At 35.3% G+C, this 25,039-nt stretch overlaps 6 protein-coding genes across 12 annotated transcripts; 2 read left to right on the top strand and 4 right to left on the bottom strand.

Annotated features, from left to right (window-relative positions):
• The first annotated feature begins 90 nt into the window (after positions 1-90).
• Positions 91-4,693, top strand: LOC105644771 (NAD(P)-binding Rossmann-fold superfamily protein). The gene is made up of 11 exons (XM_012230238.4): positions 91-473; positions 640-782; positions 1,171-1,224; positions 1,881-1,961; positions 2,051-2,096; positions 2,181-2,275; positions 2,358-2,390; positions 2,744-2,878; positions 2,985-3,078; positions 3,744-3,826; positions 4,486-4,693. Exons 1-11 carry the CDS (start codon positions 284-286, stop codon positions 4,516-4,518), a joined length of 987 nt encoding a protein of 328 aa, XP_012085628.1. The 5' UTR covers positions 91-283; the 3' UTR covers positions 4,519-4,693.
• A 1,434-nt stretch (positions 4,694-6,127) lies between these two features.
• Positions 6,128-7,285, top strand: LOC105644999 (TRAM, LAG1 and CLN8 (TLC) lipid-sensing domain containing protein). The gene has a single exon (XM_020683606.3). The coding sequence runs from the start codon at positions 6,414-6,416 to the stop codon at positions 7,149-7,151; it is 738 nt and encodes a 245-aa protein (XP_020539265.1). The 5' UTR covers positions 6,128-6,413; the 3' UTR covers positions 7,152-7,285.
• A 17-nt stretch (positions 7,286-7,302) lies between these two features.
• Positions 7,303-12,164, bottom strand: POLA2 (DNA polymerase alpha 2). 2 transcript variants are annotated; one of them, XM_012230239.4, is made up of 16 exons: positions 11,974-12,163; positions 11,799-11,874; positions 11,486-11,617; positions 10,890-11,247; positions 10,707-10,802; positions 10,308-10,387; positions 10,049-10,124; positions 9,800-9,976; positions 9,323-9,427; positions 9,135-9,230; positions 8,960-9,052; positions 8,757-8,795; positions 8,612-8,653; positions 8,150-8,280; positions 7,921-8,047; positions 7,303-7,732 (listed from the first exon to the last, which is right to left on the bottom strand). In XM_012230239.4, the coding sequence occupies exons 1-16, from the start codon at positions 12,047-12,049 to the stop codon at positions 7,574-7,576; spliced, it is 1,863 nt and encodes a 620-aa protein (XP_012085629.1). In that variant the 5' UTR covers positions 12,050-12,163; the 3' UTR covers positions 7,303-7,573. The 2 variants fall into 2 exon arrangements, with proteins under 2 accessions (XP_012085629.1, XP_037497770.1); XM_037641842.2 differs by lacking the exon at positions 8,612-8,653 and having other exon boundaries at positions 11,974-12,164.
• A 951-nt stretch (positions 12,165-13,115) lies between these two features.
• On the bottom strand, positions 13,116-16,196 carry LOC105644773 (uncharacterized). Its single transcript, XM_012230241.4, has 2 exons — positions 14,780-16,196; positions 13,116-14,609 (listed from the first exon to the last, which is right to left on the bottom strand). Exons 1-2 carry the CDS (start codon positions 15,485-15,487, stop codon positions 13,356-13,358), a joined length of 1,962 nt encoding a protein of 653 aa, XP_012085631.1. The 5' UTR covers positions 15,488-16,196; the 3' UTR covers positions 13,116-13,355.
• A 1,345-nt stretch (positions 16,197-17,541) lies between these two features.
• Positions 17,542-21,118, bottom strand: LOC105644774 (Tetratricopeptide repeat (TPR)-like superfamily protein). 6 transcript variants are annotated; one of them, XM_037641852.2, is made up of 5 exons: positions 20,980-21,118; positions 18,716-20,785; positions 18,216-18,329; positions 17,936-18,134; positions 17,542-17,770 (listed from the first exon to the last, which is right to left on the bottom strand). In XM_037641852.2, exon 2 carries the CDS (start codon positions 20,760-20,762, stop codon positions 19,200-19,202), a length of 1,563 nt encoding a protein of 520 aa, XP_037497780.1. In that variant the 5' UTR covers positions 20,763-20,785; positions 20,980-21,118; the 3' UTR covers positions 17,542-17,770; positions 17,936-18,134; positions 18,216-18,329; positions 18,716-19,199. The 6 variants fall into 6 exon arrangements, with proteins under 6 accessions (XP_037497780.1, XP_020539181.1, XP_020539182.1 ...); XM_020683522.3 differs by having other exon boundaries at positions 18,216-20,785; XM_020683523.3 differs by having other exon boundaries at positions 17,936-18,329.
• Positions 21,119-21,948: 830 nt separating this feature from the next.
• On the bottom strand, positions 21,949-24,508 carry LOC105644775 (glyceraldehyde-3-phosphate dehydrogenase, cytosolic). The gene is made up of 12 exons (XM_012230243.4): positions 24,383-24,508; positions 24,238-24,270; positions 24,043-24,143; positions 23,830-23,945; positions 23,641-23,740; positions 23,272-23,418; positions 23,116-23,176; positions 22,928-23,025; positions 22,669-22,811; positions 22,500-22,583; positions 22,312-22,401; positions 21,949-22,192 (listed from the first exon to the last, which is right to left on the bottom strand). Exons 1-12 carry the CDS (start codon positions 24,384-24,386, stop codon positions 22,144-22,146), a joined length of 1,026 nt encoding a protein of 341 aa, XP_012085633.2. The 5' UTR covers positions 24,387-24,508; the 3' UTR covers positions 21,949-22,143.
• Between the last annotated feature and the right edge of the window lie 531 nt (positions 24,509-25,039).

Genomic DNA, 25,039 nt, shown 5'->3' with positions numbered 1-25,039 from the left:
CGCCTGATGAATGGGTGGTTGCATGGTAAATAATTAAAAAACCAGATCCATTAATCAACCAAATGAAAAAGAGTCATGCGGACATCGTTTCCATCGCCACTGTAACTACTTTCCGGAGCTTCCAAAGCGAGAAAGCAGAACTTACAGCAAATTGAAAACACAGACACATTCCTTTCTTCGCTTTATAAGTAATTTTGCTTCTCTGGCTACTGCTACTACTCCCTTTCTCTTCGTCACGCCTTCCTCTTCCATTCTTTGGAGACATTTGAGACCTCCTCTCGCCATGGCTGCTTCTATTGCCGGATCCAATGTCGTTGCTTTCAAATCAGCCGGAATCTCAGCGAATTTCGGAACTTCTGGTGTTCGAAGATTTAGTCAGTTTCAGCAATGGTCTCCTATTACTAGGGGGGTCGGGCAGCTCCAACCTCGCTTTGGTCTCCATTTCAGATCGACGAGGTCATTTGCTTCTTCTGGTATGGTTTAATAGATTAAGGAATCTCCCCTACCATGATTTTAGGGACTTTTATAACAATTTTTTGATAGTTTTACTGTGGTATCGATATTAATTTGAATTTTGTTCTATTTGTAAATAATTTGACAATTTTTTAGAAATCTAGTTGATTCATTGGGCGCATACAGGTATAAAAGCTCAGGTTGCTACTGCTGAACAAGCAGGCGCTGAGGTAGCTCAGAATGTCGAAGCGCCGGTTGTTGTAGTGACTGGAGCTTCTAGAGGTATTGGTAGAGCAATTGCCTTGTCTTTGGGAAAAGCAGGTTGTAAGGTTAGTTAAATCCCCTTATTTCAAACTTCTTACATTCTTCGTACTTTAAAGCCATATTATAATTTTTCGAATGTTGAATGCTTTTAATTTCCATGGAGACAAATTATTTGCTAATGATGGGATCATGGTTGTTACTATGGGTTCTCTGATTTCTTGAAATTGGTTCCTAGTCATTTCTTGTTCAGGGTAATGGTAAATGTTGCTTTACTTCATTAAGTGAAACTCTGGGGAGACCATTTAACTCGGTTTTCTTATATGCTGAAAGGTGTCCTAAAGGCTTGCATGCCTATTTGCTTTCTTAATTGTATTTTGAATATTGAAAATAGTAGTTGTATTCTTCACTTTGTTTATATCGCGAGATTCATTAGTAATCTTTCTGCTATTTCAGGTCTTGGTAAATTATGCCAGGTCATCAGGTGAGGCTGAGGAAGTCTCCAAAGAGGTGAATGACGCTTCTTTTGAAGCCTATTTGATTACTCGTATATGATTGGTTATAATCTTGGTTATTCATATGTCCAACAATATGAAAGCAATCTTCATTTTTAATTCTAGTACCACCATGTTCCATGTTTTCAAGTACAATTTGAATGCAAGTTTCATTCTTTTATACTGTTTTCTGGGTTGTATCAATTGTTAGTAGTAGCTTGTCATACTAATTGTGCTCCTGATTGTCCAATAAAAAAAATTAACCATGTCCAAAAGAGGTGTTTCACATAGCATATAAAGAGCTCAAACTGTCACTTAGCTCCCCTGCAGCCATCTGTGTTCAGTAAATAATTTAATCATCCAGTTGTTCCACCTCATGTCCTATCTTCCTGTCTGATCTGTGCCATGAACTGATCTTGGAAATTGAAGAGTAAGTAAAATAAACATTAGTACTCGTTCATTCTAGATTAATTGGCATAGACAGTAATTGAAACTCATCGTCTTGCTTCCCACCAAAAATAAATTGTCATTTTGCTTCCTGCATATGCTATGTTTCTATTATTCACTGGACAATGGCAATGTTACTTTTTTCATCAGTGGACAATGACAATGTTACTTATTCACACTGCATGAATGAAATGGTAATGGAACTTCTGTGAGTCTTACTTGCAGATTCAGGCTTATGGTGGTCAGGCTCTCACTTTTGGGGGTGATGTTTCAAAAGAAGATGATGTGGAAGCAATGATAAAAACAGTGAGCAATTTTTCCTTTTGTTGGTTTAATTTAGTGACATTCTTTAGTTATGGCATGCTTCATGATTTGTCACATTATCGCGTCTGCAGGCTGTTGATGCATGGGGAACAGTTGATATTCTGGTAAATAATGCAGGTAAAAAACAAGTCACATTCTTTCTCAATAGTTGTTCTTTTTTTATGCCTCTTCCCTGTAATATTTTCTTTACTATGGCTTCAGGAATCACACGAGATACATTGTTAATGAGAATGAAGAAATCTCAGTGGCAGGAGGTTATTGATCTAAATCTCACAGGCGTATTCCTTTGCACACAGGTATTTGCATTGAGACTCAACTAGTTGCTGTATTACATGCATGAGTTGTTTTCTTCAAACTGAAGTAGTGTACTCCTTGCAGGCAGCTGCCAAAATTATGATGAAGAAGAAAAAGGTAACATCAGCTGTCTATCTTAAGTTCACATTTTTTTTTATTCTTGGGCCAGTTGGCTAGGACTGTCTAAAACCCCAGAAAATGGTATTGTATGAACTAGATTCATAGGTTTGAATTCTATCTCAAAGAAGCTTATAAACTTTGAAATATATCTCCATACTGCTTTCAAGGGTTTCTTTCATTGTGCATGCAATACTCTTCTTCAAGATTCAATGGTAAATTCTCTTAATAATTTGCAATCATTAAATGAAATGAGAAAAAGAGGTAATGAGGGATGTTTCTTGTCACCTAAGCTAGCTGGCTTTTGTTTTCTTTCTAGTTTTCTGTTTACAAAATATATTTGGGTTTCTTAGGGAAGGATCATTAACATAGCATCAGTTGTGGGTTTGGTTGGCAATGCTGGGCAAGCCAACTACAGTGCTGCGAAGGCAGGAGTTATTGGATTCACAAAGACTGTTGCAAAGGAATATGCAAGCAGAAATATTAATGTGAGTTTCAAGAGTTTTTATCTTTTTATTTCTGTAATTTGACACATTAGCTGGTACTATTGTGCTAATATATGAAGATTAGCTATAATGAAGTTATATTTTCTAGGTTAATGCAGTTGCCCCTGGATTCATTGCGTCTGACATGACTGCCAAACTTGGGGAGGACATTGAGAAGAAAATTTTGGGCACAATCCCCTTAGGTGAGACACAAAATCATAACATCAAATTTTCCTAGACCTAAGTTACTCAGGCATTGAAGTACTCACCAGATCTCACTAAAGGCAACAAATTTGACCTGCCTCTTGAAAAATACTAAAACTTGGAATTTGTAATCATAGAACTATAGTGAAAAGTCGGCCAATTTCAGACCCAATGTATGTTATGGCAAGCAATTTAAGACTTTTTAACATGTTCTGTGTGCTTAGTTGGAAATAGAAGATATTCTCTCTTCCCTTCGTTCTTTGTGGTTAAAAGACATGATGTTTCTTATTATCCATCACTTACCCTGCAAAGATAATAGGAGAGAAAAATGTCGTAGGTGATCCATTTAGCATTTATAGTATATCTAAAAAATTCCAAATGATTATCATGTCAAACTCCAGACTTATTTTTACTACAATTATGATTTAGTGATTTTTAAGAGAGAATGAAATTTAATGACACAATTTCAGTAATAGTGCGTGAAATTAACTCCAGTATTATTATTCTTGAAATGTCTTTTGCTTCCTTCAGAAATATTTGTTTGAAATTCACATGCATTCTTCCAAATAGGATTTTGGTAAGTTGAAAATGAAATACTTCAAAAAAAAAAAAAAAAAAAAAATGATGCTCAAAGTGATACTGATAATCTTTGCTATGGGTTCAGGAAGGTATGGCCAACCGGAAGAGGTTGCAGGATTGGTGGAATTCCTGGCTGTTAGTCCTGCTGCCAGCTACATTACTGGACAGGTTTAGAATCTTCTTCATTTTCATTCCTTTCGTTAGAAAGTTTTGGCCAGCAGAGTTATGGCCCAAAGTTACTTCATTTGATTCTTTTTTCAGTTACTTTGACCATTGCCAAGCTTGGTCATAACGGCCCTGGCATTGGTTCAACCTTTCCTTGCACTGTCTTGCCACAACATGCTGAGCTTTTGGCTTGACCTTGCATAAAAGACGCCATGGTCAGGACAAAGCAAGGCATGGTAGGCTTCATCAATTCCCACTAAGATTTATATTTGTGGTTATAATTGATGTCTAAAGAGAAGTAACTCAAACTTAACCTCTTGATCAAGAGATGCCATAGTTTCCAATTGTCTTATCATGACATGGCTTTCTATGGCAATGCTTCGGTTTGCTATGCCGTGGTCATGGACCACTGAGCTTTCACGGACACGTTATTTTAATCAATTTCGTTTGTTGTCTATTGCAAGATCCATCTATGCTGCTTTCTTTTTTTTTTTTTTTTTTTTTTTTTTTTCGGCTTTTCACACAGTTGACCTCACCTTCTGTTGGCCACAAATGACAATGTCTTAGGTATTTAGTTATGCCTAGCGACGGGCAGAGTGGTGAAAAGCCGAGTCCTTATTTCATTTTCATGGTTGAAAAACCACGCATTGCTGTTTTTGCAGGTGTTCACTATTGACGGAGGAATGGTTATGTAAGTTATCTCTCCCGAAAGTGTATAAGCTCTCTAGCATTCGGATAGGCAGGTTTCTTTCAAGCAGCTATGACCAGCTTGTGTTGAGGCAGTTTTTAACTTTATACCCCTGTAATAAACTACTTGAATTTTTTTACACTTTGACAAATGGCAATATATTTTTTGAGTAATTTTCACCAGTATGGTTTGGTAAAGTGGTGATATTAAAATTTATTCTAAATCTGTGTAATTGGAACTCGACCCACCTTCCCTACTACGCAATTCTTCCTATTTTATTATATTTTAGTATGAAAAGGTGACAGATACTGTGCAAGTGATGTATTGATATTCATGCATTTAATTTACCTTGTACGTAAAGTATTGAGGCTGAGTTGAGATCATGTCATGAGCTCTGGGGAGGGTATTGGTCTACCCTAATTTAAGAGGATGATTTTTCAAGTTAGTTTAGCCTTGCAAGTTTGCTGTAATCTTTACCCGAAATTAATGGGCCCGTTTCTTCGTTAAAACTCACAAGCAAGACAAAATACAAGACTTGTGCAGCAAATAAGTATCCTTCACGGATTTGACTTAACTACACCCCTAACGGAGTTTATTAAACTAATTAATATAAGTTTTTTAAATATTATTTCAACTTTATTCTATTTTTTCTTTTGGTGAAGCAATACTTTTATTTTAATAAAAATTTATTTTTTATTAATTTAGTTCATGTGTAGATGTACAGACGCAGTCTAGATAAGTTAATTCTACCATTAAAACCATTAAAAGTGGCGATATCTATTTATTTATATAAACATATTAAAACAGAAAAGCGAAATATTTATATAAACATATTAAAACAGAAACACTTTCGCTTCCGTGTTATAAAATCAAAATATTGAAATGCTAGATGACAAGAAATAATTTTTGAACCGTTGAATTGACAAGAAAACTAATTTTTAGATCATTTTTATTTTAATTTAAATATTAATTGATTTAATATTGATATATACCATTAATAAATATTTTTTTTAATAATTTACTAAATAAATTAATAATATCATTAACATTATTTCAAAATAATAAAAATTTTCAGTTTGTTTTTTTAATTTTATAATATTAAATGCTCATCAGTTTTTTTAAAAATTAAGTAATTAATTAATAACACCATTAATATATTTACATATAAATATATAAACACGAAGTCCATTCTCTTACGAGTGATAATACAAAACACTAAAGTGCTGATGTGGCAAGAAAAATAAGTTTTTTTTTTGTTATTTTTTAATTTAAACATTAATTGATTTATTATTGATATTTTAATATCATTAATAACATTAAATATTTTCTTCATTTTTTTAATAATTAATTAAAAAATTAATCATATCACTACCATTATTTCAAATAGTAAAAATTTACAATTTTTTTCTAAATAATTAGTGAAATTAATAATATTATTTAATAATTCCTCAATAAAAATTTTAAAATTAATTTTCTCATAATATCAATAAAAAAAAAGTACTGAAAAGTATATCCGAATATCTGTCAGAACGTAAATGGTACTTCATAACCATGTGTAGTTAAGTAACGCTACCTTTTTATAATTCAGGTTTCAGGCTTCAATCTTGGTATCCAAATCCTGTGTTTCTTTTCTTTTCCTCCTACTAATAAAATTTGATTGGAAACGGTCTACTTGTCCATCTTGGTTATTAATACGCTTCTATTGTTAATTATATAAACGATATTAAGTCCACCAATGACAGGGACAACAAACAGAAAATCATCAGGACAAGCTTTGGGCATATTCTCTTGTACAGAACCTATACCTCTCATGTTTATCTTAATCTTGGATCTTCACCTTCTTTAGCTCCAAAAACGCCTCTTTTTTTATTCAAATCATTCAAAACTCTCTCTTTCTTTGACATGGATTCTGCAATTCTTTATACCCAAACCTTACCTTTATCTTTCTTTATGTTTTTCTCCATTTACCTCCATGCTTATTTTGTAATTTTCAGAAACTGGGGTCGATACAGAAAAGAAGCTTCAAGTTCTTTCATGTCCCTAACTCATGGCACTCCTGCTGTTTTCCTTGCTTTATCTGCACTACTACACACCCAATCCTCATATAACTTTGCTTCTCCAAACTCTACTCTCCATAACAGAGTCCTTGAGTTCAGTATGGCTTACTTCTTAATGGACCTGATACACTACATGGTCTTCTTCCCAACTAACCTTCTTTTCATACTTCACCATCTAGCTACTTTGTATGTTATTGTAACTTGTCGATACGTGGTTAATCATGGGGCCTACGAGATTCTTGTGCTGCTTATACTAGCTGAAGTTACTAGCGGTTTCCAGAATGTTTGGAGCATTGTCGGTTTTCGAAAAGCTGATGTTCCTATTGCTAAAAGATTACATGAAGTCTTGTCTCCTCTTTTCCTAGCTTTCTACTCTGTTGTTAGAGGTATTCTAGGTCCTCTGTTTACGTTTAAGATGGGGAGCTTTTATCTGAGTGGAGAAGCTAATGGTATGATTCCTAGATGGGCATGGATTTCTTGGATGGTTGTAATTATTACTGCAATTTTGGTTAGTATATTATGGGTTTCAAGTCATTGGACAGACTTGTTGAGAGAAAGAAATCGTCAGAAGAAGGTGAGGTAGAATTTGAGTTTGTGGATTTTAGTAAATTCCCTTGTAATTGTATTAACCACTGCATAGTGAAAGAATATTTACTTGTAAATGAAATCATTGACTATATACCTAATGAAGCACTAGCTTCTCTACATTTCCTTTAAAGGTGCTATAGACTCCGTTTCCTTTAAATATAAAAGTTGATATAAAAGAATGAAATTTATACAATTATTCCACTTATGGCTAATTAGTATTACTAATTACTAATGTGCCATGGCAAATGGCAATAAACAAAATGAAGAAACAGGAGAGTTAATTAATTGCCACACTAATGCAATCTACTGCAGAGGATGGAGTTTTCTGAACTCACTGATTTATCTGAGGAGTTGAAGTATAGGTCTGCTGTGAGCCAGCTGCCAAACAATATGCCTTGAATAGTGTCAATCCAGGATTCATATGCCTATAACTGAAGCATTCATCTTGTCAGTGCTTCCATGATAGTGAAGCTCTACGAAGGTGCCCCCTCCTTCTCCTTTGGCCAACCTTCCTGGATTTATACAAACGCACTTTATTTGCTCTTCTCCTTCACCTCTTCCACCAAGGGACAGTACCTGTGCAAGCATAGGCATTTAAGGGATATGGAAAGTTGAAACTCAGATTTCGATCAGAATACCACTTGCATGTTAAGTATGTTTTTTCTTTAGTTATTTTCTTTTTTTTTTTTTTTAAAAAAAAAAAATCTACTGCAGCTTTGAAATTGAGTGGAACTAAAATGGAAGTGCTTGGCACATGCATCTACCTTTACAAAGTATTTCATATCTGAAGGCAAGAGGAGGATATCAGGAATTGAGGTAATATGAAGAGCTTCTGTAGCAAGTGAAAAATCCAGTGGGACATCTTCTGCTGGTGGATATAGTGGATAAAAGCTGTTTCAATGATAGAAAAAATAGTGTTAAGACACTCCAAAGCTATTACTTTGTGAACCAACAAAGTCGAGTTTTTTGGAACGGATAGCTTTGGGGGCATGCCTGCGCTGGCTAAGGATATGGTATGCAAGCCTACTCATTCGATCACTGGGTATTCCATCTGATGGATTTCGTGACATTTCCTCTCCGCTGAGTTGTTTTAGGATATCCACTGTGCAGCAACCTACTCTGACCTGAAATAGGACTCTTAGCAGAATATACGCCTCTCATTCTTTGATGCACATGCAATTTTATTGACAAAATAACATACAGTACCTATGAAGATTTTGAAGTACAAAATGCTCATCTACTTTGTTAATCAAATACACAAAATTCTAGGTTACCTATTCTATTGAATTCATGAAGCATAGGCCAGCAGAGTAGCTATTTGGAATAAAAATATTAAAATTTGTTTTTCAGAAATGTCAAACAGACTTTTCAAACAATATTGAATATTCAAGAATATAAATGGCATGCTAGAGATTTTCCACTTGAAACATCGGAAATTGGTTGCCACTATTTTACCTGATTTGCTTCAAAGATGCTTGGATTTGTGACACTAATTATCTGGTACAAGTACATAAAGTTATTTAAAATGTGTGGCCTGGTAAACAGTTGGGAGACACAGTCTAGTTGCAAAAGAAGAATTTACAATTTGCAGATCATTTACCTGATGTTTAAGAGTGGGTGGATGAATTTCAAAAGGAGACTGCACAGCCAAAATTCACAATTATAAATCTCAGGTATAGCACCCAAAATAAATGGACATATTTATATATGCTTGCACTTAAAACTAAAATAAACCTTACATGCAAAAAAAAAAAAATATATATATATATATATATTTATTACTCGGTTTAACATTATTATCACCTGTGGGAAAACAAAATCATGGTTAGCATCCCGTGTAGATGGAACAATGAGCACACGTGCATCAGGACCCATGTATTCCACATAGTCTTGCAACTGAAACAGTCAACAGGAAAAAAATATTATGATATTGCAAGACACTTCCAGAAATAAATAACACTACTATTTAAGTAGATACCCTTCTGAGAATCTCCAGAAGAAATATATCATCGAAGCTCCTGTCTACAGTTCCTTTCTTAATCTCTGGATGTTCCGAATCAACAAATGGTCCTAACTGAGAAAAATGCCAACAATTCAAATATGATACTTCCCTGGCTAGTAAATACTGCGGATATGAGATGAACTTTAAAGATAGTGGTTTTGTACCAGTATAAGTAGCTGTGTAAGCTTTCTTCTTGCATATGCCAGCAGTTCGGTCAGAGGCTCGAACAATAAGTTGTCTGTTGTGGTAAAAGGACCTGAGGCAATAAGCTGTCAGGAAAAAAAATTAAGTTACCTATTAGTTTTGAAGAGATTGCCATTAGATTCTAGAAACAAGCCACCATGTATATTATATGTTAAATATCATATTAAACAGTGAATTGGTGTCAGTACTAGTGAAGTTCCAAGTTTGTTTTTCATGACTTTGAGCAGCAACTAAAACTCTCTGCTCTTGCAAATATTTGCAAGACTTAGAGAATGAAAATTGTATATCCTTGGTGACATTATCCCCAACTCATCCATCCTAGCCACATCAATGGTCTTTATGATACAAGGTACCTACGGTGTATGGTTGGACACACTGAAAAATGTTATTTGCATCTTTTCAGGTTTCAAAGTGATTCTGCAGACAAGAATTCATACCATTGATATCTCTTTTGGTGGATAGGATAAATCAGTTGATTGAGTGTCCTGATCCAGAGCTTGCTTCTTAGCAGGATGCAAATCCTCACCAGAAGTAGCAGATAATGGAATAGAATCTACTACTTTTGATGCTATTAAACAATGTCCACTGGGATTGTGGCCATCAACACCAACAATCTGCAGAAATAGAATCCTTCTTGGATAAGCTTGAATTATCAAGATCTAAAACTTTATAATTTATCTTCTTACCTGTCCAGGGAAGATGGAGAACTGGCTTAGATTATGTAGGTCTAAACGAACGCGCTGCCCCCCAGAATGCTCAACACTATTGTTAAAATTTGAAAGATTAGAAAGGCCATATTTAACAGCAGAAGGTAAATACATGCAACACAAATATCATAAGGAATGCATTTTGACAGCCCCATCCTAGCAATTCTCCATTCCTAGTGACAACAACGAAGAACCTGATTATATATATTAGATATATTATATTACAGGATTTTCTTACCTGGTCTGTAACAGGATGGACTTGTCATTCAAATGGCCTTCTCCATCACAACAGACCATTCCAACAGCGAACACATTTCTCTGAAATGACAGCTTCTATTAGATGCATAGATGTTTACCTTTATCATGACATAAGTTCTTAACATAAAGCAGACTGGAAAATGTTGAGGGATTTGATATTCAGTAAAAGGAAGCACAAAATAAGTAAAATGGAAAAGGACAAGAAAATAAAAAGAACAGTATAAAGGAACTAAACTAACATTACTTTCCTTGATGTTATAAATTAATCTAGTACAAATCGATGAAACGTTGCAAAGAGAAAGATATGGCATTTTATGTTGAAATTACCACATAACCCAGAGTGTTTGTATGAACAAAGACGAATGACGCAGCCAAATACCTGTGAGGCAACTGTAGGGTCTGTTGGTTCCTCATAGAGTCCCGAAGCAACAAGTGCAGAGGCATGCTTCCTGATGCGGTTGTCAAGTGCATTAAACTAAGCGACCAAAAAGGTAATGTTAGTGCAACATATAAACTGGAGGACAGGAAGAACCACTTTATAATAAAAAATAGCATTAGATACCCTGTCTTCGATCCTGTCATACATGAACCTGAAACCTGGCTCCGGCCCAGATCTCTGGACTACCAAGGAACACTTCTTGTGAGGTTGCGGTCTCTTAATAAAATCATCCTCAAGATTCTCATGAACATGGTCATTGTCACTATTCCCTGTATCAGGCAGATTATTGATGTCGAATTTCACTACAAACTTATCTGTTCGTCGCCCAAATGGTGTAACATGTTTTGGTTGTTTCACAGAGGAATAGCCATTTCCATTTGATTTCATTGCTGAGTCAAACGGTTCTGAATGGAGTTGTAGAGATTTATCTGTTGGAGTACTAGGAACTTCTTTTAAATCTTCTTCCTCTCCATTCAAAATCCTGGGAAAATGTATTCTTTTATTCATTTGAATTCTTGAACGTCCAAAATTATGTAAATTAAATTCTGTAAACTAAACATACTGCTCACAACAGGAAAATTTTGGTTAAGAAAATAGACTTCAGTACAATCTTCCAGTCTACCAATTCACTTGAGTTATGGGCAAAACTTCCCATGCATGGTGAAACTAACAAAATAAGTTAACAAGTTGAGGAAATAGTAACTCTATAAACTACTTACATGTCCACATCTTTGCTCGAATAGATGTGCAGATTAGGTTCCTCTTTGATAACTGCTTCTTGCTGTTCATTCTGTAGATGCATTAAAAATCCATCCATTTCTGCATTTTGTACTGTTGATTCATCTAATTGCCTGTCCCACAGCAAACACGCACAGAGACCATTATAAAAATAAAATTTATAAACTTTCTCCATCAATATAAAACCAATAATTCAAAGTTAAGCAAATTAAATCACCATTTCCAACATCCAACAAGAAATTAACAATTAGACCAAAAAAAAAAAAAAGACATGAGGGAGAATTTGATTCTTACCTATTAAGATAATAAACCTCCCAGCTTGAAACAAGATCTGATGGCTTGAGATTGTAATTTATGCAGAAAGTAAGACCTAACAATAGAATCAAATTGGGAAGCTAAAGCATTAGCGACAGCAAATACAAGTAAATATGTACAGGTAAATCAGGGAAAAAAGAGGAAAGAACTTTACATTTCTTGAGAATTTCTTCTTCGTCGTCTAGCGTGAATCCGCTTTTGTTGAATTCTGATTTAATGTCCTCTTCCATGTTGTTCTCGCGCTCTCTCTCACACTGTCCCTAGGGTTCTTTTCTTCACTTGCAGAGGATTTGGGGCAAATGAGAAAAATGGCGCGAAACTTGTTGCTTCTGAGTGACTAAATTATGTAATTCGCGGGTATTTTTGTTCGTCTATTATATACCCTAACTCCTTTGCCATTATAACAGAAATGCCCTCAACAGTTAACGAGTAACACTTCAACGACGTCGTACCCAGTGCAATCGCCCTTTTGACAACGTAACGCATAATGAAAGGGAAACATTTTCCTCTGCTTCCTTATTATGGGGGAAACTTTTCCCTTGTTGGATAGAGCAGTTGTCCTATTATAACTGCAGAGTGGCCATGAAAATATTATAATTAGGATTCACCAATCTAAAAATTGAATAACTGGTCTAGTAATGTATAAACATTTATGGTTCAAGTCTCCTCAATTGAGGTAAAAAGGAAACGGATAGTAACTACCTAGACATTAGACAAAATTAGTTCTTTCAGTTATTTCACTAGTTATTAGTTATCAACTTGTACAAATGTTCCCAATTTAATTGATTTTAGTATGTAGGAAGGTCCTATATAAGTCAGAATAACTTGAACAACACAACCATTGTCTCCTTTCCAATTCGAACTTCAAATTTAACCAATTCTGCATTATCAGTAGATTTTTCATGAAAAGAATCTGTAAGCCTTGGCTGAAACAATAATCTGTCTTAGGCCATCAATGGGTGCTAAAACTCTTAACGAAATACCAAGTACAATGCAGACCTGAGAAAAATATGAACATAAGCCGAATTAGACATGTCCTTCATAAATTGGCAACAAAAGCAAAAGCCAGAGTCTTTCTTCTGCGTTAAGTACAATACTGGCCTCTAGGTAGATTATAGATTTGGTAACAAGAGGATAACAACTGTGATGAATAAGCATAGAGGTCAGCTAACCTCCATTAATGGATGATTCTCATGCCTGTTAGGCTGTTACCCTTTTTGTCAAGGATTGTATGCTCCAAAATACAAAATTTCTAGTTTGTTTTCTAAGATAAAGAAAAGGATATTGAATCAATAGTAACTGTTAACTTCTGAGAACTTTCAAAGTTCTGATCTTATTCATAAAATTCTTTTTACATTCCTTGAACAAAATATTACAATTGGTAAAAAAGGAAATACACATACACAGTCAAACAAGAAATACTTCCAAAGAAACTTCTGAACAGGAAAATTGAAAAAAAATACTTTTGCTTGCTCACCAAAATACTGATCTTTCTGTGGTTCTTGCCAGAACTCCCAACTTTTTTGTACAATGAATTCAGGCCATCATAGAAGCAGCATGCTTGTACCTCTGATTTTGCTGTATCCTAGAATTTTCCACAGCCAAACCTTGCGCACCAAAACAAAAATAATGGTTCATCATTTTCTTATTGAAGGATGGTTGTTTATGCTTCAAAGATCGAATACCGTTTTCTTTATCCAATGAAGCAGGTGAAGCCATTGGTGATACTGAAAGTGGACTTGAAGGAGATTCAACTGGAACAGTTAAATGTGGCATTGCTTGAATAACACCATGTGTTAAACCTGCAGCAAATTTCCTTCTAGTTAATGGACTTGGAAGGCTGCCTCTGAAAGAAAATACCCTTTTGTTCGTCGAAAAAGACGACAGATTTGAATATCTCTGCCTAAGTGGAATTGGCTGGTCCTCGAAACTTGTAGATAAACTAAATGACTCCAAAGAATCATTATCTGTCAACTCAGAATTAGCAGCTTTTTTATCTTTCTTCCTAGGCCATTGAAGGAGAGACTTTAAGCGCCTTGCAGCGTTCTTAACAGAAGCTGACTTCTTCTTATCCATTGAATTAACAGTGTCACATTCACTTACTTCACTTAAGCAAGTACTGTAATCTACACTCGTAATCTCACAACTATCATCGGTAGCATTTTCAATACCAGTATACAAAAATATCTCTGCATCAGGAATTCGGAAAGAAGTTCCAGGACTAATTCCTATACCTTGCCCTCTTAAATGTGAAGCAATAGCACTTCTTGCCATATCATCTTGACAATTAGAGATCCCTCCAGCTGAAATCAACTGTTTTATTAAAATCTCAGAAGATGCAGTTCTTGGATGTTGCTTAAGGAGATCTAACGGAGTCATGCCATTAACATCGCGAATATTTAAATCAATTAATGGCACTGACATTAGAAGTTCAACCAAATTAGATTGAATATTCTCAATTACAGCGACATGAAGGGCTGTTCTTCCACCATTGTTCTTGACATTGATGATTTCTTGGATATTTACTATCTTGCCACTCACTAATTGCTTCATTAGCTCAATTTGCCTATCCACTCTGCGAAAACCAGGAGTCCTAAAACCTGACACTGCCATATGGAGAAATGTATCTCCGTAGTTGTTTGCTATGGAGATTAATGAGGGTGATGCACAAATTAGAATTTCTGCTACAGATAAGTATCCCCTGTATGCAGCTACATGTAATGCTGTGTTTCCTTGATAATCAATAGAGTTAATCAAGTCAAAGGCTGATGATATTAGATCCTTAACTACCTGCATGAGAAAGATTTTGGCTATGAATAGAAGAAGCTATTTCTTTAATTTCAAAACAGAAATTTATTTGCTGCTAATTCTTAGGTTTAAACGTAAAGAATTTCAATGGAATACTGCAACCAGTTTCAATTTTCAGAGGATAATACTTAAAGCAAATTTGGATTGTTTACCTCAACCTGTCCTCTGCCTGAAGCAGTATGCAAGAGAGTAGAACCCTGAGCATCTTTATAAGCCAAAACATCATAACAATCACCAACAAGCTCCTTCAATATCTCCAAATTCCCACCTCTAGCAGCAGCATGAACAGCTCTATTCATCATTTCTTGCCTGAACTCTAAGTAAATCTCACTCAACTGCTCTTCCAACTCCACTGCAGAGTTAAGCCCACATCGGCGCGAAATAGTGAAATCAAGCAGAAGCCTAAAAACCTCAGAATTCTTGCTCCTGGCTGCAGCATATAGTATATCAGTAACACCATATTCTCCTTCTCCAAAAACAAGAAGGGGGTCTCTTTCTAACAATTCTTTAACAAAGCTTACATCACCAGCTGAAGCAGCAGTGTACAAGAGCCAACCACCATAGCCAGCTCTGATAAGGGTATTGTGGCCTTTCTTTGTTTCACATGCTAAGAGTAGTTTCTTGGCCACTAAAGAACGACAATTTGCAACATCATTAAACTGTTCCTCATCATCCCAGACAGTTTCAAGGCGGCGAATGCGGCGGAGGGAGGTGAGTTTAATAAGGAGATTTGTGTCAAGGTGCAGAAGCTCCCTAACCAAGTCATAGTGACCATTTGCGGCTGCAAAATCAATTGGTGATGCATACCACCATTGGTCTCCCGTACTTTCCCATCTAAGAGGGAAATAAGAAGGTGGCATTTTTAAAGAAGAAATTACCAATAAAATCTAAAAACCAGCTCTCAGGAAAGTTTTATTACAACCCACATCAGGTTTTAATCAAAAACAGACACAATTCAAGAATTAAGAGTTCAAGAAATTAAGCATCAAAAGACACAATTCAAGAATTGATAGTTCAAGAATCAAGAATTCAAGGATTCAAGAGAAATTGTGAAAATGAGAGCAAAATATGCTAGTTAAAAGGCGATTATACTTTTATGATAAGGTAATTAAAGCTTTAAAAGTGAGAGTTACATAGGAAAAAAAAAAGTTCTTTTTACATGTTTCAAGAATAATTAATGAATCTTGTTGAAATAAGGCTTAAAGGTGAATATTGAATGAGAAGACAGAAGAGGAAGGGAAGATTGGTCACGGAAGAAGAAAGAAACCAACCTTTGAACAGTGTATTTGCAGTTGCAGATGATAATAAAATGAGAAGGACCACTTGGTTGTGGATTTCTTGTTAGATTAGTTTCCTATGGTGGAGAAAAAAAAAAAAGTTAAAAATGAGCATAAAAAGATTTAGATTCCTTTCGCTAGCGAAAGTTACACGCTCACACACAGACATAGAAAGAAAGAGAGAGATAAATTATGAAACGATGACTGATGGCTGACATGAAAGGATTCTCTGTGTTTGTTTCTTTATTTCAGGAAAATGAGAAGAAGGAGACTGTTGATAGTGTTTGGGTCTACACATACGCACATTGTTGATATCTTTTTTGGCATTTTGTATTAAAGAAATCCCTTATCAACTATTAGTGGCCTATGCAAAATTTCACTAGTTAGAGCAAGAATATTCTCACTTCCGATGAAAGATGATTTAGTTCTAAATAAATAAATAAAATACAATATTGATATGAATAGTCTAATAACCAAACTGTGCTGTCAGGTGTCACAACTAGCAACATTAATAGTTTGTTGCATGAAGGATATTTTTGTAATTTAATTAAATAATGAGGGGTAAATATGAAATTTGCTAAGTCAATATTTTTTTTATCAATTCAATTTTAAAGCTGGTTGCCTGGTTCATCAACAATAAGGACAAAGACCCATTAATCTCATAAATCTGCCATAGAAGATACAAGCACATTAGATTGTTAGGCTGGCTGGCCTGCCTGCCTGCCTGCCTGCACTAGCCGAACTATTTCTACAACTACCAAATAAACCACCAAGTAGTCATAGATTCTTGAAATTTCTATTGCTTTTTTTTCTTAAAAAAAGAGGATTGGACCAAAGATTTAAGAAAATGTTATTTGTCTAAATTACATTGTCAAGGTTAATTAACAGCTAATATGAAACTTATTGCTACTTGAGTGGATAAATGGAGAGTTAAGTAGCTAAGGAACACTACAGAATGGAGATCCTCTTCTTCAACTAATGGTGAAAGACCAGGGGAATCAGAAGCACGTGGCTACCCAACCCAATTACTCTAATTATAGTACTAATAATATATTTATTTATGGGTAGCCAGTTGGCTACTACTGGTTGGCTGATGCAAGCATCCTAAATTTTATACCGTTCAATGATCATGATCATCACTTCCAAGACCAATCAGGGTTGGTAAATTTGTCTGCTAAGCTAATGATATTTTCTTTGAAGTTATGACTTTTGCTAAATAGAACAAGTTGTAACTAGACAAGTTGTAGACATTTACAATTACATCTTAGTGTGACATACAATAGCTAAACTGCTAAAAAAATTTTTAAGTCTGATATATTGTACCAAAGATGTTCTCCGAAGGTTTATACTATGGATCAAAAGCTTAGTGGTTACCGATAAAGATTTATCAGATTGCCATCGAGTGCTAATACGTACATTTAATCGAGTATCTGTCTTATAATATAATGTATGCATCTAATATAGATCTGATACATGAATTTTCAGTGATAAAAAAAAAAAATTATATTTTTAGATGTGCGAATAAAATGGAATCTAAAATGGGGCTAGCATGTGTCCAACAGTCCAAGTGAGGAGTTGAAAGTTTCTACCAAAGCATGAAAAGAGACGACGTTTGGGACTTTTAATCAAAAAAAAAAAAAAAAAACAGCACTACTTGTTGTCTCTACTTTGAGAATGAGATATAAAAGGAAAAGGTATAATCAGCAACACAGTTAATACAATCATCATTGTTATTATCTCAACAAAGTAAATGCCTGCCTAATCCTGTTACTGGTTAATAGCCTCGGTCACTCCCCAAGTAAAGCCGGCTCCATGTATAGCAATCTATCTTTTTGTGAAGCTCAGTCTCCCAACAATTTGCAGGCCCTGTGGATTTGTAAAGAAAATGTAAAATATAGTAATCTACTCTAAAATGAAATTAAATGTAATATGTTTAGAAATGTAATGTGAAGCTTAAGAAACGCAATCTAAGAACAAAGATTACAGAATTTTTGGCAAAACAGTTAAAAAAAAAAAAAAAAACTGACCCACCTCACATGTGATTGGGTTCATGGCCAAAAATCTAGAACTAGGGGCCTCCTTGTAGACCTCGAGCCTCGAGTTTGGAGATTGGGTCATATTGATATAGCAGCATTTGGTTTTACTTCAGCTTTCATGGCTTATCAGAAACATTGGATCACGAGATCAATTCTTTATGATAATCAGGTCACACAGACGAGAGCATGTGAAGCTACATCTCCAATGTACACCAAATAGTCAAAAGTGACCAAATAGATAAATCAAGAATACAGATGCTAGAAAAAGCAAAGACCTTTGTTTATAACTTAACAAATGATTCCAAATCTACTAGTCCCAAAGACAAAGAGACAAGCTCTTGTTCTTGTCATCTGCTATCTTTCAACTGCATAAGCCCCACACCACTTCCCTTCAAGATGGGTCATAGTGCATTATCACCGACAAATATATTATGGTAGTTGTTCACACAGAACAGTAAGTGAGTCAATCTCAATCATCTTAGTGTATAAAGCCAAAAATGAAGAGTCAAGAAAAAAGAAACAAAAATAGCACACCAAATCACAACGGTAATAAAATCTAATTGCTTAAAACTTGCTAGGTTTGAGATATTTTTCACTCTTACACCATGCCTGGAAAAATCATCAGTTGCCTTATGTCCTGTTTGAAGAAAATTTTGGCCTTCAATTTTCAAAATGAATGTTCAAGAATTGAATTACAATCAAGAGATTTCAAAATAGGGCAACTAACAGGTCAAGTCCTTAGTGTTCTAAATATTCCACATTTTCTGAAGTTTACCTTTCAAATGGTTTCTTACTGCCTTTCCATGCGCATCATCTCCTTGGTATGCAAGAATCCACTTCAAATCTCGAAGCAGTAGAGATAGGCGATGCCCCAACATGCAGAGAGCAGTAGTGGACATCAATATCAAGACTGTCAAATCTGTAGTCTTTACACATTTTCATGCAAGAAGTCGGACTAAAACCATCCTAACCACCTAAGAACATGAACATTTGCAACACAAAAAAACTTCAAGCAAAGTAGAATAAACAGACAATCCTCGGCAGCTGAGAAACAACTAATTGCAAAGTGTCGTGTAGAATACTGCATACATTCTTGAAGAATAATAGGAACCGAGAAAAATTCAAATACGAGAATGTTGTCTATTTTTCCCAACATTCATTCTAACCAGTAAAGAGAAGTAGAATATTCCTTCAGTGGTTTCTAGCAACACCAATTAATAGAACGAAGACACACCCATATTTGATGAATACCACTTAGTTTATAATCTCCGCATGACAGTTTCAATTTTATCAGCAGCATCATACATATGATTTAGTTTGACTTCATCCAAAAGCAAGCAACATGTCTGATATCTTGGTGTTATATCTTTACCAATCATTTCCTCAAACAGGCAGTAAGCCCACTTACATTTGTTTGCTCTACAAAGCCCATGAATTAAAAGTGTGTAGGCTGAGATATCAAGACTGAGATGATGCTTTTTAACCATGTCATCCAATAACTGCCTCAACAAACTATCTATCTTACCACTTCTAAGAGATGACTTAAGCAATGGGTAGTAAGATTGAACATCAGGCCTGCAAATCATCGAAGTTTCCATCTCTTTAAGGAGATTCAAAGCCTTCAACTCTTGAGCTTGATGGCATAACATAGCGATCATGCAATTGTAGGTAGATGTATTTCGGGGGACACCAATTTTTGGCATTTCTACCTCAAAAACATGAATAGCCTCTTCTGGCCTGCCAGCTCTTCCAAGTGTATGGATCAGAGAATTGCAAAATTGTGTATCAGGTTTACATCCAATTAACTTCATCCTTTGGTATATTTGTAAAGCTTCTTCATACTCCTCTGACTTGGCTAGTGCACTCATCACTGAGGTATAAGTAATGATATTTGGTATGGAGCCTTGAGCTTCCATTTCATCAAGAAGCGCATAGACCTTAGTAAATTCACCTCTGCGGCAATAGAATTGGATGATGGTGGAGTAGCTTATGACACAGGGAAGACAACCATGCCCTTTCATTTCCTGAAGAGTCCACTGTGCTTCATCAACCCGATTAGCTTTGCACCAACCATGAATGAAAATGTTAAATGTGTTAACGTTTGGAGGGATGTGCGACCTGAGCTCGCAGAAGATCTCACGGGCACGCTCCACCTTGCCTTCTTTGCAAAGTGTGTCAAGCAACAAGTTCATAGACTCCGTGTTTTTCTCCAACCCATAAGTTCCTAAGTTGTCAAACATCCTTACAGCATTTTCCCATTGCCCTGCCCCAGAAAACCTTCTCATAGCCTTACCCACTGTCTTAAGTGTAACAAGACTACCTTCCCGCATTTCCTCTAACAATGCCTTCATTTGACTCATTTGTTTACTTTTCCCCAATATATCCACCATTGTATCATAAGCTTCTGGTGTATGCTTATAACCGCGCAACTCAACCCATCTAAAGACACCCAATGCAGATTTCCAATCATCCTTAAACCTAAACAACAATCTATCAACAAGGTCATGAGAAATTTGTATACTATTAGACACTTGATCGAGCACGAGAGATTGAAGGATCTCATAATGACTATTCCCAACTCGAATTTTGGCTACAAGTATGTCTATGTCAGATTGTTTTCTTAAGTCCAGGCATTGTTCTTGATTATCAACTTTAGGTTTCAAAAAATGGGAACTTTCTACTGCTTCTACTGGGCAAGAACTGAACGACGAAGAAAGAGAAGCAGAACAATGATCAAAGGAAGCATGGTAAAGGGCACAAGAAAATGATCGCTTAAGAATGACCTGGGTGGTTCTAGAACAGTTCCTGATGAGTGATACCATGAAGAATAAGAGCAAATATAGACCTGCAAATATATTAGAGCATGATTAATGTTCAATTGGTTGTTTCTTTACTAAACTATTTCTAATTTCATTGTTTGAATTAAACAAAGCAATGAACTTTGATAAAATTATAGTGAAGAATCGAAAAAGCAAACCACTTTCCGAGAAGCAATAACATGAACTTAATTATAAATAGGAAGGGTATTTGAAACTGTACCTGATCGATTTGAGCCCGGAAAGAAACGAAAGTGTTGTTTTGCCCTTTGGAGCTAAAACCTCTGTTTGGAGACACGAAGAAGAAGAATCCATCTTCGCCGATTAAACGGTGTCGCTTCGAATAAAAAAAAAAAAAAAAGGCCTTCAGGCCTAGCCCTTTTTGAACTTACACAAATGTGGAAGTCCAAGTCCATTCTACAACCTATTTGGAAAAAAAACAAGTTATTTTATTAAATTTCATGGTATTCAAATATCAACTCCACATGTACTTTAACTTAATACTTATTTTTTTTCATAAATTACATTATTAAATTTAAATTTATGAATATCTACGTGCTAATGTGATTGATAAAAGAAAATAAAAAGGGTAATTATATTATTAATGTATAAGCTTTTCATATTTTCTATTTCGATATTTGAAGTTCAATTATTTTGATATTTGAAGTACTTGAACGGAAAATATTCACAATTGAACATCCAACGAATGAAAATTTGCAAGTGAATTTTGCATACGTGGCAATTGTTGTTTGGCTCAAAATGGGATCAACTCCCTGCCACATTTGCAGATAATTGGCAATGAGCCTTCCAATTCACTTGATCACATGCATTTTAAGCCTAAAGTGCAACAACCAACATCAGTTTCAGCTTAGCAATAACTTTGAATCTTTGATTTAATGAAGAGTAGTCTTGAGCTTATCAGTGAACTTTAATTTATTAATGAAGAGTCGTGTAGCTTATCAAAGGGAAAAGAGGCTACTATAAGCAAATGGCAGAGTATTATCTTATTATTGGATTTTTATATTGTGCTTGGATTCAATGGACTTAATGTTGGATTTTAAAGTGTAAAATATTACAATTGCCTGCCCGAGCAATTTGCCAATTTGTCCATTGAACCATTTTCATTTCATTTCATTTCATAAACAGAAGGCTTAGGAGCCAAAGATAATCATAAAAACAGATTGAAGCAAACTACTGTAAAAACCATCTAATGTTTGTATTGAACTGATGAAATTCTTTCTCCAACAACATCCTTTAAAAACCCCATCTTTGACCAACCAAAATCAAAAATTACAAAAGAGCGGACACAAGTTTTATTAAACAAAGGGAAGCCTGCATCTAAACATTTGACTCAATACACAGCAGTCAAAAATCACCATCAATGTCTTCAGTGGAGGGTGGAGGCAATGTGAGCAATCAAGTCTAGCACACGTGAACTGCAAAAACAAAATCATGTCTCAATTGCACATCTCAAACCAGCAACATAAGAGCTTTTTTTCCAAAAGCACTAGCAAAAAGATAATGCAAGAAAAGAGAAAAAAAAATAGAAAAGTACCTGTAGCCCCATTCGTTGTCATACCAAGAGACAAGTTTCACAAAGTTGTCATTCAAAGCAATTCCTGCCTTGGCATCAAAAATACTTGATCTGCACAAGCAGCACAACAAATAATCAAGTAAGACATCAAAATGTTTATATATGAAAGCACAATTATCATACTAATGCAATACAGAGCATCATTATACCTGCTATCGCCCACAAAGTCAGAAGACACTACATCATCTTCAGTATAGCCCAAGATTCCCTTAAGCTTGCCCTCAGACTCCTCCCTGCATATCCAGTGTGAACAGGTGAATCAGTGAATGCAGTTGGCTACAAAATAACATGCAAATTAAAGAAAGAATTATTGAATACTTGATTGCAGCTTTGATGTCCTCATATGTTGCCTTCTTTTCAAGCCTGACAGTAAGGTCAACAACAGAAACATCCACAGTTGGAACACGGAATGACATTCCAGTCAATTTGCCATTAAGTGCAGGAAGAACCTTTCCAACAGCCTAAGTTATTGCAATAAAAGAGTGCAAAAATTAGTCAAAGCAGACAATAAGCCAAAATAGTTCACTCCAATGCATCAATTCAATAAACAAACGAGAGAAAGGGATTTTTTTTTTACCTTAGCAGCTCCAGTGCTGCTAGGAATGATGTTGAAGGAGGCAGCTCTTCCACCTCTCCAGTCCTTCATTGATGGCCCATCAACAGTCTTCTGAGTGGCTAAATCACAAAAGAAAACAACAAACATTAGTTGTCTAATTTCAAATATCACACGTGGGAAAGACCAATAATTTAATATCAAAAGCTTACCGGTGATGGAGTGAACAGTGGTCATTAGACCCTCAACAATCCCAAACCTATCATTTATAACCTAAAAGAGGGAATAAAATGAAATCAATAAACAACCTAGAAACATCTCACTTGTATTTCCAATAAAATTGTTAAATCAATGGATATTGAGACTACCTTGGCCAAGGGGGCAAGACAGTTAGTAGTGCAGCTAGCATTGGAAACAATGTCAAGCTCTGGCTTATATTCATTCTCATTAACACCCACAACAAACATAGGTGCATCTTTGCTAGGAGCAGAGATAACAACCTTCTTAGCACCACCCTGAACAATAAAAACCCAAGGTAAAATCAAACCTCTATATCAACTATTATATAAATTTAGATACAACATCAACAACCAAACAATAAAAAGAGATGAACCCTAAAAATATAAACTTAGATCCAAGAATTTCTCATTCTACATTACATATTCAATAAGCCCCCTAAATTTCACACACAAAGCAGGTAATAAACCCATAAACTTTTAAGAAACCAATAAGCAGACCTTCAAGTGAGCTGCAGCCTTTTCCTTGTCAGTGAAAACACCAGTAGATTCAACAACAAACTCAGCACCAGTTTGACCCCATGGAATCTCCTCTGGGTTTCTAATAACAATGACAAATCCAAATCAAGTCCAAACTCCAAAAGCCCATATATCATAATCCAAACTCAGTAAAGCTCATATTTTTATTACCTGACTCCAAAAACAGAAACTGGTTTCTCACCAAAGAGAAGTGTTTTCTCATCCTTGACTTTAATATCTGTATGCTTCCAGTGACCATGAACGGTGTCATACTTGAACATATAGGTCTACATAATAAAACAGTACACCATTAGCACAAACATCCTTAAAAAATATAGTAATAAAAAAATAATTTGCGAAAAAAAAGTAAAGAAAAAAAAATACCATGTACTCAGTAGAAATGAAAGGATCATTAACAGCTACAAGTTCAATATCATTCCTTTGAAGTGCAACTCTAGCAACCAAACGACCAATCCTTCCAAAGCCTGAAAAAAAATTCCATAAACACATTTTCTCAATCAAAATCAAATCTCGTTAACCTATCCAATAAACCCAAAAAAATAGATTAGAGAAAATTACCGTTGATTCCGATCTTAATCTTCTTGTCACCGGCTGTAAAAAAAAAAAAAAAAAAAAAAAAAAAAGTTTAAACATTTAAAACCACCAATTAAAATCAAATCAAGAATCCAAAAACAAAATCAAATCAGAGGCTAACAGGCATTACCCATTGCTAATAGAAAGAATGAAAATTAGAAGCTTAGATTTAGTTTAGTGATTAGAGCTTATACAGAGAGATTACAGTGAAGAGAAAAATGCTAATCGAGGGATTTATATATAACACGGAGATTGCGCTGGTCACGTGAGCTGTGTTTTCTTTTTTATTTTCCCTTTTGGTTTTGAATTTTCTTGGGAAAAAAGAAAGGCAGCTTTTGAGCCGCTGATTGGAGCTCAAGAAAACTTGTATCGGCCGCTGATCTTTACCGTGGGTTTATAAAAAAGTAATTGGACGCGCTATTATGGCATCTGAGTTTGCATTTCACTGGTTAAGTAAAGGAAGTGCGATACACCTGCCATGTTGGGAGTAGGGATTTGATTGTTCTGGAAAGGGAATATTCGGAGTTAGCAGAGTGATTATTCCTGTGGGCTCTAGTTTGGTGGGCCTGTAGGTGGTAGTTGCTAACACGTGGACCAATTGCACAAGAATTTTTTTTTGACCGCAGCGAGTTAAAAGATTTTACAGTTTCCAGATGGTTTTATGCCTGCAACGAAAAGTCAGTTTCAAGACACCACGTTCCATGGGACAAACTAAATTTGTGTTCGAATAGTATTTTGTTTGACGAGATTGATCCTCTCTCTCATTTTTCGTCTTATTCCTATATGC

Source organism: Jatropha curcas, chromosome 3 (assembly GCF_041381405.1).
Source record: "Jatropha curcas cultivar XTBG-Jc1 chromosome 3, XTBG_Jcur_1.0, whole genome shotgun sequence".
In the NCBI taxonomy this organism is placed as follows: Eukaryota; Viridiplantae; Streptophyta; class Magnoliopsida; order Malpighiales; family Euphorbiaceae; genus Jatropha; species Jatropha curcas.
The sequence above is the reverse complement of the archived record's forward strand: the minus strand, read 5'-3'. Positions and strand labels throughout refer to the sequence as shown.